A 17,144-nucleotide genomic window follows, 5' to 3' on the forward strand; every position below is an offset into this window, starting at 1 on the left:
AGTATTTTCTAAGGGATCAATATTGGCCAATAAACCAGGGAGAACACCCTGCCCTTCAAGACAGCACTATAGGATTTTTTATGTCCAACTGAGGGGGAAGGTGGGGCCTTAGATTAATATCTCATCAAAAAAAAAGGACAGCATTCCCTCAGTATGCATTGAAACATCAGCCTACACTGTTTTCAAGTCCCTGGAATGAGTCTTGAATCCACAACCTTTTGACTCAGAAGCCAGAGTGCTGCCATTGAGTCAAGGTTCTTGGATTGGGCTGGAATATTCAGGGTGGAATTTAACTGAGGTAGTGGTCCCGCCCAGCAGCTGAAAAGGTGGGGGTGAGCTCGCCTCTGCTGGGCCTAAAAGCCATGCTGCTATTTTGCGTGGCCCAGGCCCTTAATTGGCTTCAGTCGGGGCTTCTGTCAATGGACGCCAGCCTCCAACAAGGTAAGTGCGGGGTAGGGCTTTGCTGGAATAATCAGCCAGGCTCTGGCAAAGGGGAATGGGGGTGTGTAGGTCAGAGTCTAGGGCGGGGGGCTCCTCCATGGGGAACAGAGTGCTGCCCCCAACCACAAGGAAGCCTCCAAGTATTACTAAGCAGCCTCCTCAGGTGAAGTGCCCTTGCTCTGGGTGGCGGAAGAGGCCCTTAAATAGCAATTAATTGGCCACATAAGGGGTTGGCAGGCCATTTACCACCTCTCCCACTGCTGGTAGGCAACAGGCATGGCACCCCCCACATGATTTTATCCCCTCCCGCCTAACCTGTTCCCAGGGGAGTGTGGGGGGTTGGGTGCTGTTAAATTCCAGCCTCAGTGTCTTTGGCTGACGAAACAGCATTTTCTAGCCTTCTCCATCTCAGAGGATGTACCTCAACGTCTGTTAGAAGATGAAGGACAAATAAAGGACACAGAGACCGGTTATAATGCTCTTCAGTCTCACAAGAGAATGTTGGTCTGTGATCCAGTGGATAATGAAAGATCAACCACTTTGCAACGGGGCCATTCAGCTGTTTATGTAGTCATCAACCCTTTTCAACATAGGCCCTCGATGGAAAGCACTCTCTAGGACAGAACGGAGCAGGGAATAGAAAGTTATCTCCAGTAAAACATTCCAAGAAGCAGAGAGGAATAGGGAAAGGGATTTATGAAAAGTATACCTTAATGGCTTGTCCAAAATAGCCCTTTCCCAGCACTTCCCCATGGATCAGGTCAGAAGGTCGGAAGATACGATGCATTTTAGAGGCAATTCGCAGTGACTCAGAGCGACCCAAATCTTTCTTTTGAGAGGCAGGTGATCCAGTGCTTGGAGATTTGTCAGTACTGCAGCTTCTCCTGGAGGTGGACAGAGAGCAATAGTCATAACGAATGGCACCGACAATGGTCCAATAAATTAAACTGAGTTCCAGTCTATGTTTTGTTACATTAAAATATCAGTTATTAAATAAACTGAAGGTTCTAGCCAGGACTAGCATAGGAGACAACGCACAGTTTCTGTAAGCCCGTGTGTGTCTAAGTTCTAGCAAAGCAAAGGCCTACAATTAAAAAACAATAAATGGGGCTCTAGGTTAGGTCAAAAATATTGACCTGAATAAAACACTTCAGGGTCAATATTGGTTGACCTGAGGAACAAATAGGGGCAAGCACACTGCTGGGAGTGTACTACAATCCCCAGTCAGAGGGAGATAGAAAAGCAAATATGTAGACAAAATGCTGAGAAGTGCAGAAAACAATAGGGCAGTAATATCAGGGCAGTTCAATCCACTATTAACTGGGATAAAAATCAGAGTTAAAAAAAGGTATAGAGGGTGCAGAATTCTGGTGGTATTGTAAGAATACTTTATTAAAAAAAAGTACATAGCAAACCCAACAAAAAAAAGAGACAGTTCTGGACTTAGTTTTAGGGAATTAAGCTGGGTGGGTGGAAGGGGCATCAGTGGCAGAGCATTTTGGAAGTAGTGATCATAATTCAGTTAGGTACAGTGTAGTTATGGAAAAGGACAACTTTTATTCCTGGTCTAAATTGGGGAGGCGCCAATTTTACTCAGCTGAGATTAGATTTGGCAAAATGAACTGGAAATAGCTACTTGAAGGTCAGAGTAGAGGGAGGCGTTCAAGGAGAGAGAAGGCTCAGAACAAAAAAAATGTTCCCACAAACAGAAAAAGGATAGGATTCCCGAAGCTCATCCCTCCCCTGCATATCAAACAACATACATAGAGTAGAAGGCAAAAAAAAAAGGGAAGCTTATAGCAGATACCAAGAGCTCAATACGGCAAAAAACCAAGGGAGTATAGAAAGTGGAGTGAAATTAAAAAAACTAGAAAAGCAAAAAAAAAGCACATGAAAAAACATTGGCAAGTAAAAATCAAGGAAATCCAAAGATGTCTTATAATGACAAAGAGCAAGAGAAAAACGAAGGAAAGAGTAGAGCCTATTAGAGACTAGAAAGGTAAACTGTGTGGAGGTGGAAGACGTGGGCATGATTTTTACATGAAGTCTGTGTCTGTCTTCATAAAAGAGGGTGACCATGCATTGGATGGGATAAACATAGTGAGAGAGGAAGTATCAAGGGGTCTAGCATCCTTGAGAGTGGATAAATGCCAGGTCTGGATGAAATGTATCCCGGGCTGTTGAGAAGCAAGCGACGAAATATTGCAGCCTTTAACCAGCATTTTCCAATCCTCCCCAACTACAGGTGTGGTGCTGGAGGACTGCCAACATTGTACCATTGTTTAAAAAAGGGAGGAAAGGGATAGACTGAATAATTAGAGACTAAATCGGCCTAACCTCAGTTATTGGAAAAATTTGAGACTGGATAAATCTTCATTTAGAGAGGCATGGATTGACAGCATGAATTTGACAAGGGAAGGCCTTGTCCAACTAACTTCAAATGAATGTTTTGAGAGGAGTTAACAAGGAGGGTTAATGAGGGTAGTCATTTGATGTCGTCTACATGGATTTAGCAAGGCTGTTGACAAAGTCCCACATGGCAGACTGATCGGAAAAGTAAAAGCCCAAGATCCAAGCGAAAGTGGCTAGCTGAAATCAAAACTGATTCAGTGGCAGGAAGCAAAGGATAATGGTTGATGGGTGTTTGTGACTGGAAGGCTGTTTCCAGTGGGGTTCCGCAGGGATCGTGATAGGTATCTTGTTTTCCGTGGTATTTATCAATGATTTAAACTTAAATGTAGGGGACATGATTTAAGAAGTTTGCAGGAGATAAAAAAAATTGGCTGTGTATGCTTGATAAGTGAGGAAAAATGCTGTAGACTGCAGGAATATATCCATGGACTGGTCAGGTGGGTAGGAAATAAAAAGGAGGCTCTGACTATTTTCCAATCCTTTCCATTACAGGCGTAATGCTGAATGACCACAGACGTTGTACTGTTGTTTGAAAAGGGAGGAAGGGGTAGAGTGAGTAATTACAGTCAGCCTAACCTCAGTGATGGGCAAATTATTGGAAAAATTTCTGAGGGAGTATATAAATAGTCATTTAGAAAGGCACAAATGAAAATACAAATGGAGTTCAATCTGGAGAAGTGTGAGGTAGTGCATTTGGGAAAGGCAAACAAGGCAAGGGAACACACAAAATAAAAATGATAGGATTCTGAGAAGTGTAGAGGAACAGAGGGACCTTGGAGTACATGTCCACAGATCCCTGAAGGTAGCAGGACAGACTGATAAGGTGGGGAGGAAGGCATAAGGGAAACTTGCCTTTATTAGCCGAGGCACAGAATACAAGCGCAGGGAGGTTATACTAGAACTGCAGAAAACATTGGGTAGGCCACAGCTGCAGTATCGTGTATAGTTCTGGTCACCATATTACAGGAAGCATGTGGTCACACTAGAAAGCTCAGAGGAGATTTACATGGATACTGCCAGGAATGTGGAATTTTAGATTGGACAGGCTGGGGTTGTTTTTTTTTTTTTGGAACAGAGAAGGCATTGAATTGAGATGCTAAAAATTATGAGGGGCTTAGCTAGTAGATAGGAAGGACCTATTTTCCTGAGCAGAGAGGTCAATACCAGGGGCATAGATTTAAAGTAATTGGCAGATTAGTGGAGAGTTGAGGGGAAATTATTTCAGAGGATGATGGGGTCTGGAACTCACCACCACTGGTATAGGCGGAAACCCAATTGCATTTAAAAAGCACTTGGATATGCGAAGTGCCATAACCCACAGGGCTATGGACCAAGAGCTGGAAAATGGGATTAGGCTGGAAAGTTTTTTTTTTGGGCTGGCACAAATGAATGGCCTCCTTCTGTACTGTAAATTATATCTGTTTTTCTATGTAACTCCCATTTCCTTTGCAAACATTGCCAGAGGATCTTTAACATCCATCCAAACCCCAACAGCAGGCAGCCAGGCAGCCATCCAACAACCTCATTCAAAAAGAAATGTTCCTGAATTCACAGATTTGTTACAACACAGAAGGAGATCATTCAGCCCATTGTGTCTATGCTGGCTCGCCAAAGGAGCAATTTACCTAGTGCTGTTCCCTCACCTTCTCCCCATAAACCTGCACATTCTTCCTTTTCAGATTATAATCCAATTTCCTCTTGAATGTCTTGATTGAACCTGCCTCCAATCTCAGGCAATGCATTCCAGATCCTAATCACTCACTGTGAATCATAGAAAGAGGCCACTTGTCCCATCATGTCTGCGCTGGCTGAAATACAAGCCACCCAGCCTAATCCCACTTTCCAGCATTTGGTCCATAGCCCTGCAGGTTAGGTGCATATCCAGACACCTATTAAAATGATTGGAGAGTTTCTGCCTCTACCACCCCTCCAGGCAGTGAGGTCCAGACCCCCATCACCCTCTGGGTGAAAAACTTTTCCTCATCTCTTATTGCACCTTCTCTAGTGCCTCTATCCTTTTTTAATAATATGGAGACCAGAACTGTACACAGTGCTCCAAGTGTGGTCAAACTAAGGAATATGGAGACTGGAACTGTGCACAGTGGTTCCAAGTGTGGTCAAACCAAGGGATATGGAAAAAGCTTTCCCTCATGTCTCCACTGCTTCTTTTGCCAATTACCTTAAATTTGTACCTTCTTGTTCTCAACCCTTCCACCAATGGGAACTGTTTTTCCCTATCTACTCTGTCCAGACCCCTCATGATTCTGAATACCTTTATCAAATCTCCTCTCAATCTTCTCTTCTCCAAAGAAAACAGTCTCAACTTCTCCAATCTAGTCATGTAACTGAAGTTCCTCCTTGGAACTATTCCCATGAATCTTTAGTGCATTCTCTCCAATGCCGTCACATCTTTCCTGAAGTTCGGCACCCAGAACTAGACACAATACTCCAGCTGAGGCTAAATCAGCGTTCTATACAAGTTTAACATAATTTCCTTGCTTTTGTACTCTCTGCCCCTAATAATGAGATCTAGGATACTGTATGCTTTATTAACCGCTCTTTCAACCTGTCCAGCCACCTTCAATGACTTATGCACATATACAACCAGGTCCCTCTGCTCTTGCACCCCTTTAGAATTATACCCTTTATTTTCTATTGTCTCTCCACATTCTTCCTACCAAAATGAATCACTTCACATTTCTCTGCATTAAATTTCATCTGCTACTTGTCCAGCCATTCCACCAACCTGTGCATGTCCTTTTGAAGTTCTACACTACCTTCCTCACAGTTCATGCTGCTTCCAAGTTTCGCATCATTTGCAAATTTTGAAACTGTACCCTGTACACCAAGGTCTATACATCAGGAAGAGCAATGATCCTAATACTGACCCCTAGGGAACTCTGCTACAAACCTCCCTGCAGTCCGAAAAACATCCATTAACTACTACTGTTTCCTGTCACTCAGCCAATTTTGTATAAATGCTGCTGCTGCGCCTTTTCATTCTGCGAGCTATAATTTTGCTCACAAGTCTGTTGTTTGGCACTTTATAAAATGGCTACTGACAACACCAACAGAATGACCCTCATCAACTCTCATCAAAAACGCCAAGTTAATTAAACAATTTGTCCTTAACAAAACGTTTTCCTTAATTAACCTGCATTCACCCAAGTGACTATTAATTTTGTCCCGAATCATCATTTCTAGAAGCTTCCCTACCAAAGAGGTTAAACTGGCTGTCCTATAGTTGCTGGGCTTAACTGTACATCTTTTTTTGAAAAAGGGTGCAACAAATGCAATTCTCCAGTCCTCTGGCACCACCCCTAAGGAAGACTGGACAATTATGGCCAGTGACTCTGCAATTTCCACACTCACTGTCTTCAGCATCCTTGGAGGCATCTCATCTGGTCCTGGCATCTTATCCACTTTAAGTACAGGCAGCCTATCAAATACCTCCTCATCAATTTTAAACCCAAGTATCTGAGTTACCTCCTCATTTACCATGTCCTGCACAACACCATCTTCGCTGGTAAAGACAGATGCAAAGTATTCACTTAATACCTCAGCATTGTGCCCTGCCTCCATGTGTAAATTCCCTTTTTGGTCCCTAATCAGCCATACTCCTTTTATCCTTTTACTGTCTATATGCCTATAGAAGACTTTTCGATTCCCTTTTATGTTAGCTGCTAGAATCTATTCATATTCTCGCTGCTTCTTTGCTTTTTCACTTCCTCTCTGAACCTTCTATATTCAGCCTGGTTCTCAGTTGTATTATCCACCTGACACCTGTCATAAGCAAACTTTCTTCATCTTAATCTCTATTAAGCTCTGGATTTGTTTGCCCTACCTTTCCTCTTCGTGGGAATATACCTTGACTGTGCCCGAGCTCTCTCTTCTTTAAAGGCAGCCCATTGCTCAGTTACAGTTTTCCCCGCCAACCTTTGGTTCCACTTTATCTGGCCCAGATCCATTCTTACCCACCAAAGTTGGCTTTCCCCCAGTTAATTATTCTTGCTCTGGATTAGAGTCATAGAGTCGTACAGCATAGAAACAGGCCCTTTGGCCCACCGTGTCCATGCTGACCATAATGCCCATCTATACTAATCCCACCTGCCTGCATTAATTCCATATCCCTCTATGCCTTGCTCATTCAAGTACCTGTCCAGATGACTCTTGAATGTCGCTACTGTTCCTGCCTCCACCACCTCCTCGGGCAGCTCATTCCAGGTACCCACTATTCTTTGTGTGAAAAATTTATCCCTTTGATCCCCTTTAAACCTCCTCCCTCTCACCTTAAATCTATGCCCTCTAGTTTTAGTCACACCTACCATGGGAAACAGACTCTGGCTATCTATCCTATCTATGCCTCTCAATTTTATATACTTCTATCATGTCCCCTCTCAGCCTCCTTTGCTCCAGGGAAAACAGACCCAGCCTATCCAATCTCTCTTTATAACTCAAGCCCTCCAAACCAGGCAACATCCTTGTGAATCTTTTCTGCACCCTCTCTAGCTTAATCACATCTTTCCTGTAGTGCGGTGACCAGAACTGCACACAGTAATCCAAATGCGGCCTAACCAACGTTATGTACAACTGTAACATGACGTCCCAACTCTTGTACTCAATGCCTCGACCGATGAAGGCAAGCATGCCATACGCCTTCGTCACCACCCTGTCTACTTGTGTTGCCACTTACAGGGAACTATGTACTTGCACCCAAAGGTCTCTCTGCTCAAGAACACTCCCCAGGGCCCTGCCAGTCACTGCATGTGTCCTGCCTGGTTTAACTTCCCAAAATGCATCACTTCACACTTGTCTGTGTTAAATTCCATTTGCCACTCCCTTGCCCACTTTCCTAGTTGATCTATATCCTGTTGTAATCTTAGACAACCTTCTTCACTGTCCAATTTTGGGGTCATCTGCAAACTTACTAATCATGCCCTCTACGTTCACATCCAAGTCATTAATATATACGCCAAACAACAGAGGGCCCAGCACCGTTCCCTGCGGCACACCACTGGTCACCGGCCTCCAATCTGAAAAACAATCCTCCACTACCACCCTCTGCCTCCTATCACCAATTTTGCCAATTTTGTATCCAATTTGCGAGCTCACCCTGGATCCCATGAGTTCGAACCTTCTGAACCAGCCTACCATGCGAGGCCTTGTTAAAGGCCTTGCTAAAGTCTATGTAGACAACATCCATCGCCCTGCCCTCATCAATCCTCTCGGTCACCTCCTCGACAAACTCAATCAAATTCGTGAGACATGATTTCTCATGCACAAAGCTATGCTGACTATCCCTAATCAGACCTTGCCTTTCCAGATGCATATAAATCCTGTCTCTCAGAATCCCTTCCAATAACTTTCCCACCACTGATGTAAGGCTCGCCGGCCTGTAGTGCCCTGGCTTATCCCTGCTGCCCTTATTAAATAAAGGCACAACATTAGCTATCCTCCAGTCTTCTGGTACCTCACCCGTGGCCAATGATGATACAAAAATCTCTGCTGGGCCCCCAGCAGTCTCCTCCCTTGCTTCCCATAGCATCCTAGGATATACCTGGTCAGGCCCTGGGGATTTATCCACCTTAATGCGCTTCAAAACCTCCAACACCTCCACCTTTGTAATGTTGATATGCTCCAGGATATCGGTGTTCCCTCCCTTGAACTCACTAGCTTCCATGACCTTCTCCACAGTAAACACAGACGAGAAATATTCATTTAAGACCTCGCCCATTTCCCGTAGCTCCACACATAGATTGCCAGACTGATCCTTAAGGGGACCTACTCTCTCCCTAGCTACCCTTTTACTCTCAATATACTTACAGAATCTTTTAGGATTCTCCTTTATCTTATCTGCCAGGGAAATCTCATGGCCCCTTTTCACCCTCCTAATTTCCTTCTTAAGTGTACTCCTACATCCCCTATACTCCTCGCTCGATCCCAGCTGCCTATACTTGACATATGCCTCCTTCTTTGTCCCGACCAGACCCTCAATATCCCTCCTCAACCAAGGTTCCCTAAACTTGCCAGCCTTGCCCTTCCATCTAACAGGAACATGCCGGCCCTGAACTCTTCCTATCTCACTTTTAAAAGCCTCCCACTTGCCAGACATCCCTTTACCTGTAATTGTTCCTTGTCCTTTTCCATAGCCAACCTAAACCCTTATAGTACAATGATCGCTGTTCCCTAAATGTTCTCTGTTCTCCTACCAACACTTGATCCACTTGGCCCACCTCATTCCCAAGAACCAGGTCTAGCAGTGCCTCCTTTCTCGTTGGACTGGAAAAATAGTCCTGTAGAAAATTTTCCTGAACATGCTCTAGGAACTCTTGCCCCTCAGCCCCTTACACTACTACTATCCCAGTCTTTATTCGGATAAAGTCCCCTATTATAACCACTCTAATTCTTGCACCTAATTTCCTTGCACATTTGTCCCTCTACATCTTTGCCACTAGTTGGTGGTCTATAGATTAGACCGAGCAATGTAATTGTATCTTTGTTGTTCCTTAGCTCTAGCTAAATAGATTCTGTCCTTGACCCCTCTGGGATATCCTCTGTTTCAGCACTGCAATGTTCTCTTTAATCAAAACAGTCATCCCTCCCCGTTATCTATCTTTTCTGAATACCTTGTATCCAAGAATATTTAAACCTCTCCTGTATTTAAGTCAGGTATTTTCCTTCATTAACCCCAGTATAGAAACATTCGTAATTCCCAGGATCATGCCAAGGAGGCTTTATTTAAATTGGGCCTTTTTTGGTAAAATGTTTTGATTTCATCCAAACAACATTACCGGATGGAACAGAGAAAACAATTTCAAATAGGAAATTTACAGGCTCATGTTCTTGGCAGGAGTTCAGCTTATTTTGGTTCCCTTAATGGTAAAGGATAATTCAAATGCCAGGTCAACGGAGGTCCTCTGATTGAGGGAACTCAGCTTTAACTTCAGTCAGATCTTTGGTTCAGAGTCGCATTGGCAGTCATGAAAAAGGCAAAGATGTGTCTCAAGGATGATTCACACCCCAATTTCATCCCTCCAACCTTGTGGACTGGTGTCCATCTTCCACTTGATGCTTCCCCACAGCCAAGATTGAGAACTTAATGGAATGGAGGATTGACTGAGTGTCTTATGGTTTGTTTTTTGTAAATGCAAGAATGAGCGCTTGAAAAGGAGCATGCATCTTTCAAAGAGCCAGCATGATGGGCCAAATTAATCATCCATCTGTGCATTATTATTCGATGATTCCGTTACTTTAAAAGTCAGATTATAGGATAGTCTAAGTTAAGAAATAGCAGGTCAACCGGACATTCAGTACAAACTATAGTGTGTCCTTACATGAGAGGACGTTTTTTGACCGTGCTACCTTCTCCATTCGGGGCGCTCGATCTCCGTGGGCTGTAAATATCCGACATAGGGCTGATGGTGTCCACGTGATCCTCCAGCAACACGTCATGTGGATCGTGTTCAATGGTTAACTGGAGCAAACGACTGGTCTCTTGAATCAGGAGGTCAATCTGAGAAGGTCAAAGATCACACAATCAAAACACTGCCAGCTTCAGGATCCAAACAGTAAATCTTTCAAAGGACAAGATGGGATGAAGGTGGAACGTCACGATCACTTTACAATGGATCACATTATCCTCCAGTAGTATCTGTCAACATTACTCCCCTCACTACTATACATACAGTTACTGACTGAATAGATGACATTTTCAAATTGTTCCCACCTTCCTTCCTCAACTGGTTTATCCCATTTCACCCACTAGGTGGCCCCCAGTCCCTTCTTAATATCAGTATCTTCCATTCTGTCCCATCACTTACAGTTGCTTCTTCTTACTCCTCATTACATATGGTTAGTGTTTCCTATTCTCCCTTCCAACATACAGTTGGCATCTCCCTTTCCCCAACTCCATTATTTCCAGTTGACTTCTAAAACTCAATACCCACCCCATCACCCCGAAACCGATACACAGCTCATGTTTCCCATCCCCGCCACTATACACAGCTGGCATCTCCCACTCACTACTTTATACAGTTGCCATCCTTCATTCCCTTCCCATCAAATAGTTGACGATTCAACTCTCAGTTCCCATCCAAGTATAAGGTTCGGGTACATACTTCTCACGATAAACAGCTGGCATATTCCACATCCATCTCCCCACTATATACAGCTCGAAATCTCCAATCTTTTCCTACCAAATATAACTTAACACCCACACTTCCCTGGCTCACTTTGTATGACTGGCTTTAGCGGTTTCCCCTTCCCCACTATATGGATCTGACATTTCCATATATAAAGTCCCCTACTATATGGAGCTGTCTTCTCCTAGTTTCCCTTATCCCACTATATACAGTTAGCATCTTCCTTTCTCCCTCAAGAGGCTGTCACGAAGTTATGGCTAATCTCATTTAATAGACTCACATTCATTTTAAATGCATTAAGTCTAACAAGTGTACATCAGGATTTTATGGAATTTACAGGTGGAGAAAGATACCGTAACTTGCTGATTCCTTGTGTTACCATCTCAGCTTACCTCATCCAGAGGCACATTCCTGATTGGTGTTCCATTGATTTCCAGGATCCTATCACCAATGTGAATGGAGTTTTTCACATCTGGACTGATGCAGTCCACGTTGACTCTGCAACAAAGGTATCATGAGAATTATAAAATTACCATTACTGGTTTCTGATAGGACATCACTACAAGGTTATTCTTGACTATATCACGGATACCTGCAAAACAAGGTTTTGATCAAGCCCCTCAAAAATTGGTTATGCCCATGAAGTCTATCCAATTTTGAGGGCAGAGATGGTAACATCTTTGAAAGCATATTTCAATTAACAGTGACTGTGTGACTATACAAGCCAGTCTTCAGTATGCATTAGCTCAACCACATGCACTATAAAGAGAAAACTAAAAAACTGTACCAAGAGATTAAAAAAAAACAAACAGTATTTCATTGTGTGGTCCCTTTACATTTTTTACACGTACAGTATTTAAATGGAACAAGGCCTGTGTGGTACTTTGCAGGCTGCTGCGTGGCCGAGCACACATGCAGCTTAGTGGGAACATTGGTTGCTAACTTTATTCAGTGGTTGAAAATGCTGATGAATCCCTACAAGACCCCTTCCAGGCAACACATCTCCTAAATAAAAACAAGAAATGCTGGAAATACTCAGCAGGTCTGGCAGCATCTGTGGAGAGAGAAACCGAGTTAGCGTTTCAGGTCAGTGACCCTTCTTGCTGCTTGATGGCCAGCAGAGACACGATAGGCCGAAGGGCCTGTTTCTGTGCTATATAACTATGACTCTGTCCTAAAGTTACAATTAGATTATCCATCTCTTCTAAAGCAGACATTTTGTACAAGTCAGAAAAAAGAAACAACACAAGGCTAATGCATAATACTCCGGCCAGCACCCCCAGAAATTCAGACTGCTGCTCCTGACCTTTACCTGTGCAAAACACCAACTGGAATATGTGTAAAGTCTCATCACTAACAATCCCTGCTGCAACCCAGCAAAGTTACTGCCATTACACTTTCTCGCAGCTTCACCCAGAACCAGCTGTGTCTCTGCAACACTTTGGGATCCAGATGTTTGACATTGCTCAAATTGCACATAGTGAATGTTCTCAATTTGCTAATAAAAATTAATGGTATATTTTCCAGGAAAACTTGATAAAAGCTGCTGTTAATTCTGTCAGTCAGCAAGCTCAGGAGCAGGCTAGTACTTTGAACTCTTGTATTGTTGTATTACATTTGTTGCCTCTATTGATACCACTCAGATTTGGCAAGGCTAGTGTTCATTTCACAATGTGAGGCTGATTCAGAGGGTTACTGTAGCTCAAACCAAGTTTTTCCTCAAGCTACTGCTGCAGGTTTTCACAGTGACCAGTGCTGCTGACTCTGGCAGAGGAGGCCATTCTGAGCTATGCATTCAAGCTGCTCTCAGATTTCAAGGCTGACCTCTCCCAGTCAGTTTAAAATAAAAAGTCTGGAGCCATACAAGCCAGGAACTCCCTACTTACGCACTGGCAGCGGTGGGTGCTCTACACAACTAAATTCAGCATCTCTCTTTCAGGAGGGCAAGGGTCAGTTAGGATCCCGTATGTGACTGCTACCCAGCTGCTCCTTCTGGGAAAATCGACGAGCATGGCCATTGGGAGGGGACAGGACTCGAAAGTGATGAGCTTCATGGCCAAAAAGGTCATCAACACTCACTGCCTAGGTTCACATTCAGTTGGTAGCCACTGGCACTGGGTGCAGTCCTGTAGGGACCATAGCCAGGCATAAACTAGCACCTTGAGGAAAGGAAAAAGCTCAGATCTACTGACCCTGCCCATCACTCTATCCCCACCAACTGAGGGAAGACCACTGACGGCAGACTGGCTGCAAACCATCAAGGTGCAGCTACCTATAAACACCTCACCCAGTACAAAGGGACAGCAACAATCTCTTGTCCATTATAGTGATCACTCTCACTTACTCCTTGACCCGTACGGTGTGCACATGCTCTGAAGAGGAACTCCTGGGACTGCAGAGCTGATCAATAGACACAGAGAAGCCTCGCTTTCCTTCTGTGGAGGCTGGAATTGAAACCAATGTCACAGTGTGCGGGATCGGAGGGCAGGGAGAGTCTGGGAGGATATGTTCAATGACAGGCGTCACTATTGTCTGATAGTAGCAGCAACCACTGCAGGAGACACAATGAATAAGTGAAATACAGGAACACAAGATAACAAATCAAAATGGCTACCAAACTGTACAAAAGATTTTAAAAATCTATTACAATAGAATAAATGAGACCATCTTAAATCACAAAACTAAGAATTAACCCCCCCTTCCCCACCATCATCATCTTACCCATGTAATATCTTTAAGGCAGTCAGTGTGGCTTCAAAGCATAAAAAACAGATCATCCCACTTTCAGTTTGTGACCTGTGCGGAGTCAGCTAAACTCAACTTGAGTGGGGGTGGTTGGAGACCAGAAAAAAAAAATTACAGCTTCTGTTGCCACTTCAGACTGCTAACCAGTAATCCATGCTCCCCGGAGAGTAAGTATCCGGTGAGGAATGGACTGAGCTAGCTGTGATGCCTCCTGTGGTCGACAAGCAAGAGGTGAGGATGGAGAAAACTGACAAGGAAAATGGTCACATCTTCAAGCTGTTTGTTAAAAAAAAAAGTTTGCTACTACAACTGATGCCTCAAGCACTACACACTGATCCCTCTTGGTGAAGCTGGTTACATTGAGGAATGGGTCTTGTTGCTCTACAGCATTTAGAGGAATGGTTCAGTTTTACGTTTATGCAAAGACCAGGAACAAATTGCATGAATGGAGACATTACCAACATAAGCCATACAGGAACCACATGGTATCAGATTTCAGCACATCAGGGAAGTGTTCAATTTTCCAACAATTACTTAACACTGGCAGCTGAGAGTGCTGCTCATGTGCAACTGGCCATTCCTCCACTATTGAAAACTCAACTGGTTCTTGACAAGCCTTAGGTGTTGAACAAAGTACTGATAAAATTGTAGAATAAACTGGACTGTCTTCAATCACAAAACGAAGAATTACCCCCACCCCCTCCCCATCATCAGCTTACCCGTGTAATAGCAAATCAAAAACACAGACCCAATTTAACTGAGACACAGCTTAGGGTCTACAGTGTCCAATGCCCTCAGTCAGTTCTTACCAGTAGAGTTTGGAGCGTTCTACCAACGCGTATGTGTCGCCATCTCCAATAAATGCACCGCACTTCAGGCACAAAAAGCATTCTGGGTGGTACTTGTGTTCTCCAGCGACCTGCAAGATGAGCCAGCAAAGATTCAGACAGAGCAGATAGTTACATCCGGCTGGTCACATGGCACAGCTGTTGGTTATGTTGCTCAGATGGTTGGACATGCGGATGTTGATGGGGTTGCAGTGTTCACTTTCCTGAGCAGTTGATGTTGTTAATGGAACGATTGGAGGTGCTGGTGTTTCGGGGGGGAGGGGGGGGGGGGGGGGGGGGGGAGTCCATTTTGCTAATCCCAAAGACTAAACTCCCTCAACTTCTTACGACCTCAACTCTCTCCAATTCTCATTTTAAATTTTCCACTGTCTTAATTCTACACATACACCAGGCTCATCAGGTACTCAAACCTAAACTGCCTGTGCACCTTCCTTCTTCTAGAACTGGCTCCTTGTCCCTATATCATTGGAGTTCTCTTCACCCCTTCCCCAAGCCCACTCATCCACAAAAGTAAACAATTCCCAGTTTTTAAACTTCTCCTTACAGCTCAGCTGCTTTAAGCCAAGTTAATTTAATTATTAATTTCGGCACCATCTCCAATGCTATACTGTTATTTGAGGACTTGAATTGGGCACAGTTCACAAGGCTAATGTGGTGCACAATCAGTATTAATTTGAGAGTTACACACTGCCCCGACTATACATTCCAAGACCCAGTAAGCCGTTCATTCCTGCAAAGAGAGATTGTTAGAGGTGCTGGGAGTTAGCTGGACTTGGAGGTTGTCGGTGATTTCTGCCTAGGGAATACACCAGCCACTCCACGTTCATCTGTGTTAACAAGAATGAAATTCAACTCATTACACTTCAGCTTCACAACATCAGAACTGTAGCCATTTGTTCTTGTGAGCAGTTACACATGGTGACTCCATGAGTTCCGTTACATCTGTCATTGCCTGCGTGGACTATTATCCCTCAAATTCATGCAAGATGTCTTTATTTTAGGTCTAGAGATTTCTGATCAGTGAAAGGGCTGCGGGACAGTCGGAGAGCAGTATTAATGCGTGAACCCTTGCATTTCAGGAAACACGTGCAACCTATTGCTGCCCCATCCCCTGCTGCAGGCCCCTTACCATGATCAGCCCTTTGGTGATACGCTCACAGCAGCCATGGCACAGCTCCCCAAATCGGGCCCAGTAATCCTTCTTGCAGTACAGCTGGCCCTCCTTCTCGTAATACCAGTGAGAGAGTGAAACGTTACACTCACAGCATCTGCATTAGGCAGAAACAAGAGATATTAGCAACAAAGGGCAGCGCAGGTTACCAGGCTGAGCTCCTGCACATCTTTGCTCCAGGTAGTGAACTCAATATCACCCACTCTCATATTCTGGGGTCTGCCGAGCTACAGACCCAACCTCAGACAAACAAACACATTGAACAGCAGCTCAATTAAACAGCACTGAGTATCCTTACAACTGCATGGTTCAAGGTGGTGCCTCACCACCACCTTCAAGGGCAATAATTGCTGGCCTTGCCAGCGACACTCCCATCCCATGAACGAATAGAAAAGGACGTGTGTAAGAGCCAGGGCTATTGTGAACAGGGCTGAGTGATCTCCGGCACCAAGTGAATACTGAAGGGAACTGGCATCAGTACTGTTTCTGTGCATTTCACCAACACTCCAAAACTGGCCAGACACCCTAGCACAGGCTGCAATCCAGGTCAGGAAGACAACCAGGAAAGAAATGTATTGTTAGACATTGCTCTGTGGGAGACGCAAGGGTTGATGAGTCCCCGAAGCAGTTAACAGCTGATCATTAAATGGATAACAGTCGCTAACGGGTAGTGTAGAGACCTGTCCACTGCAAATGTTATAAAGGATTGTGGAAATTATTAACCCCTCATTCCCACCAGTTTGAACTGGATACTCAGGTTTTTAAAGTGGATTCAACAGAATTTTCTAAAGGTGCAAATCAGATGCCTAAGTCCTGATTTTTAAATATGAAACTCTTTTCCACTTTTACTTTGAGTCCTATGATATGGACACGTTAATTATGGAGCTGATTAAGGTTTCTGATAAATTTTCCTGGTCAGCACACAAGCTGTGACCTCCCCCGCTGCCTCTAACCATGCCCCTCCCTCTGACAGCAGCAATCACAAGAGCTGCATCTTGTAAAACATCCCACGCAGGGAGCTGCAGTCAGAGGGTCTGGGATTAACAGAAAGATTTGGCAGTCAGACAATGAACACTGCGAGGCTTTGATTTACTCCTCTCCTCTCTGCAGCGAAATAAGCACCGTCAGGAGCTCTTGCATCCATTCTTCCCACCTTTTATTACAACACAGAGCAGCTCCCCAACAACCAGGCTAAGGAAGCAACGTTATTCAGGGCCTCAGCTAATTTCATACAGGCTTCAGAAATTGGATCTCTCAAAAGGTGAGAATAAAGCACAGCTCTGACCCATGACCTCTGGACCAATTGCCGTCTTTGAGGTCAATGCCGTGAGTACCCCTTTCCTCCCCGTCTGCAGTCAGCAGCACTAGCTGGCCAACTATGCAAGA

General features: G+C 44.2%; 1 protein-coding gene across 2 annotated transcripts in view; it reads right to left on the reverse strand.

The window, feature by feature from the left end:
* The window catches only part of limk1a (LIM domain kinase 1a), a 55,465-nt gene that overhangs the window by 19,856 nt on the left and 18,465 nt on the right, over window positions 1–17,144 (reverse strand). For both annotated transcript variants that reach the window (XM_068009942.1, XM_068009943.1), the window contains 6 exons: window positions 15,717–15,855; window positions 14,549–14,658; window positions 13,339–13,545; window positions 11,387–11,492; window positions 10,188–10,366; window positions 1,151–1,325 (listed from right to left, as the gene is read on the reverse strand). In XM_068009942.1, coding sequence (XP_067866043.1) covers window positions 1,151–1,325; window positions 10,188–10,366; window positions 11,387–11,492; window positions 13,339–13,545; window positions 14,549–14,658; window positions 15,717–15,855 — 916 coding nt within the window. The remainder of the gene's footprint in view (window positions 1–1,150; window positions 1,326–10,187; window positions 10,367–11,386; window positions 11,493–13,338; window positions 13,546–14,548; window positions 14,659–15,716; window positions 15,856–17,144) is intronic.

Source organism: Heterodontus francisci, chromosome 30, assembly GCF_036365525.1.
Source record: "Heterodontus francisci isolate sHetFra1 chromosome 30, sHetFra1.hap1, whole genome shotgun sequence".
Taxonomy (NCBI): Eukaryota; Metazoa; Chordata; class Chondrichthyes; order Heterodontiformes; family Heterodontidae; genus Heterodontus; species Heterodontus francisci.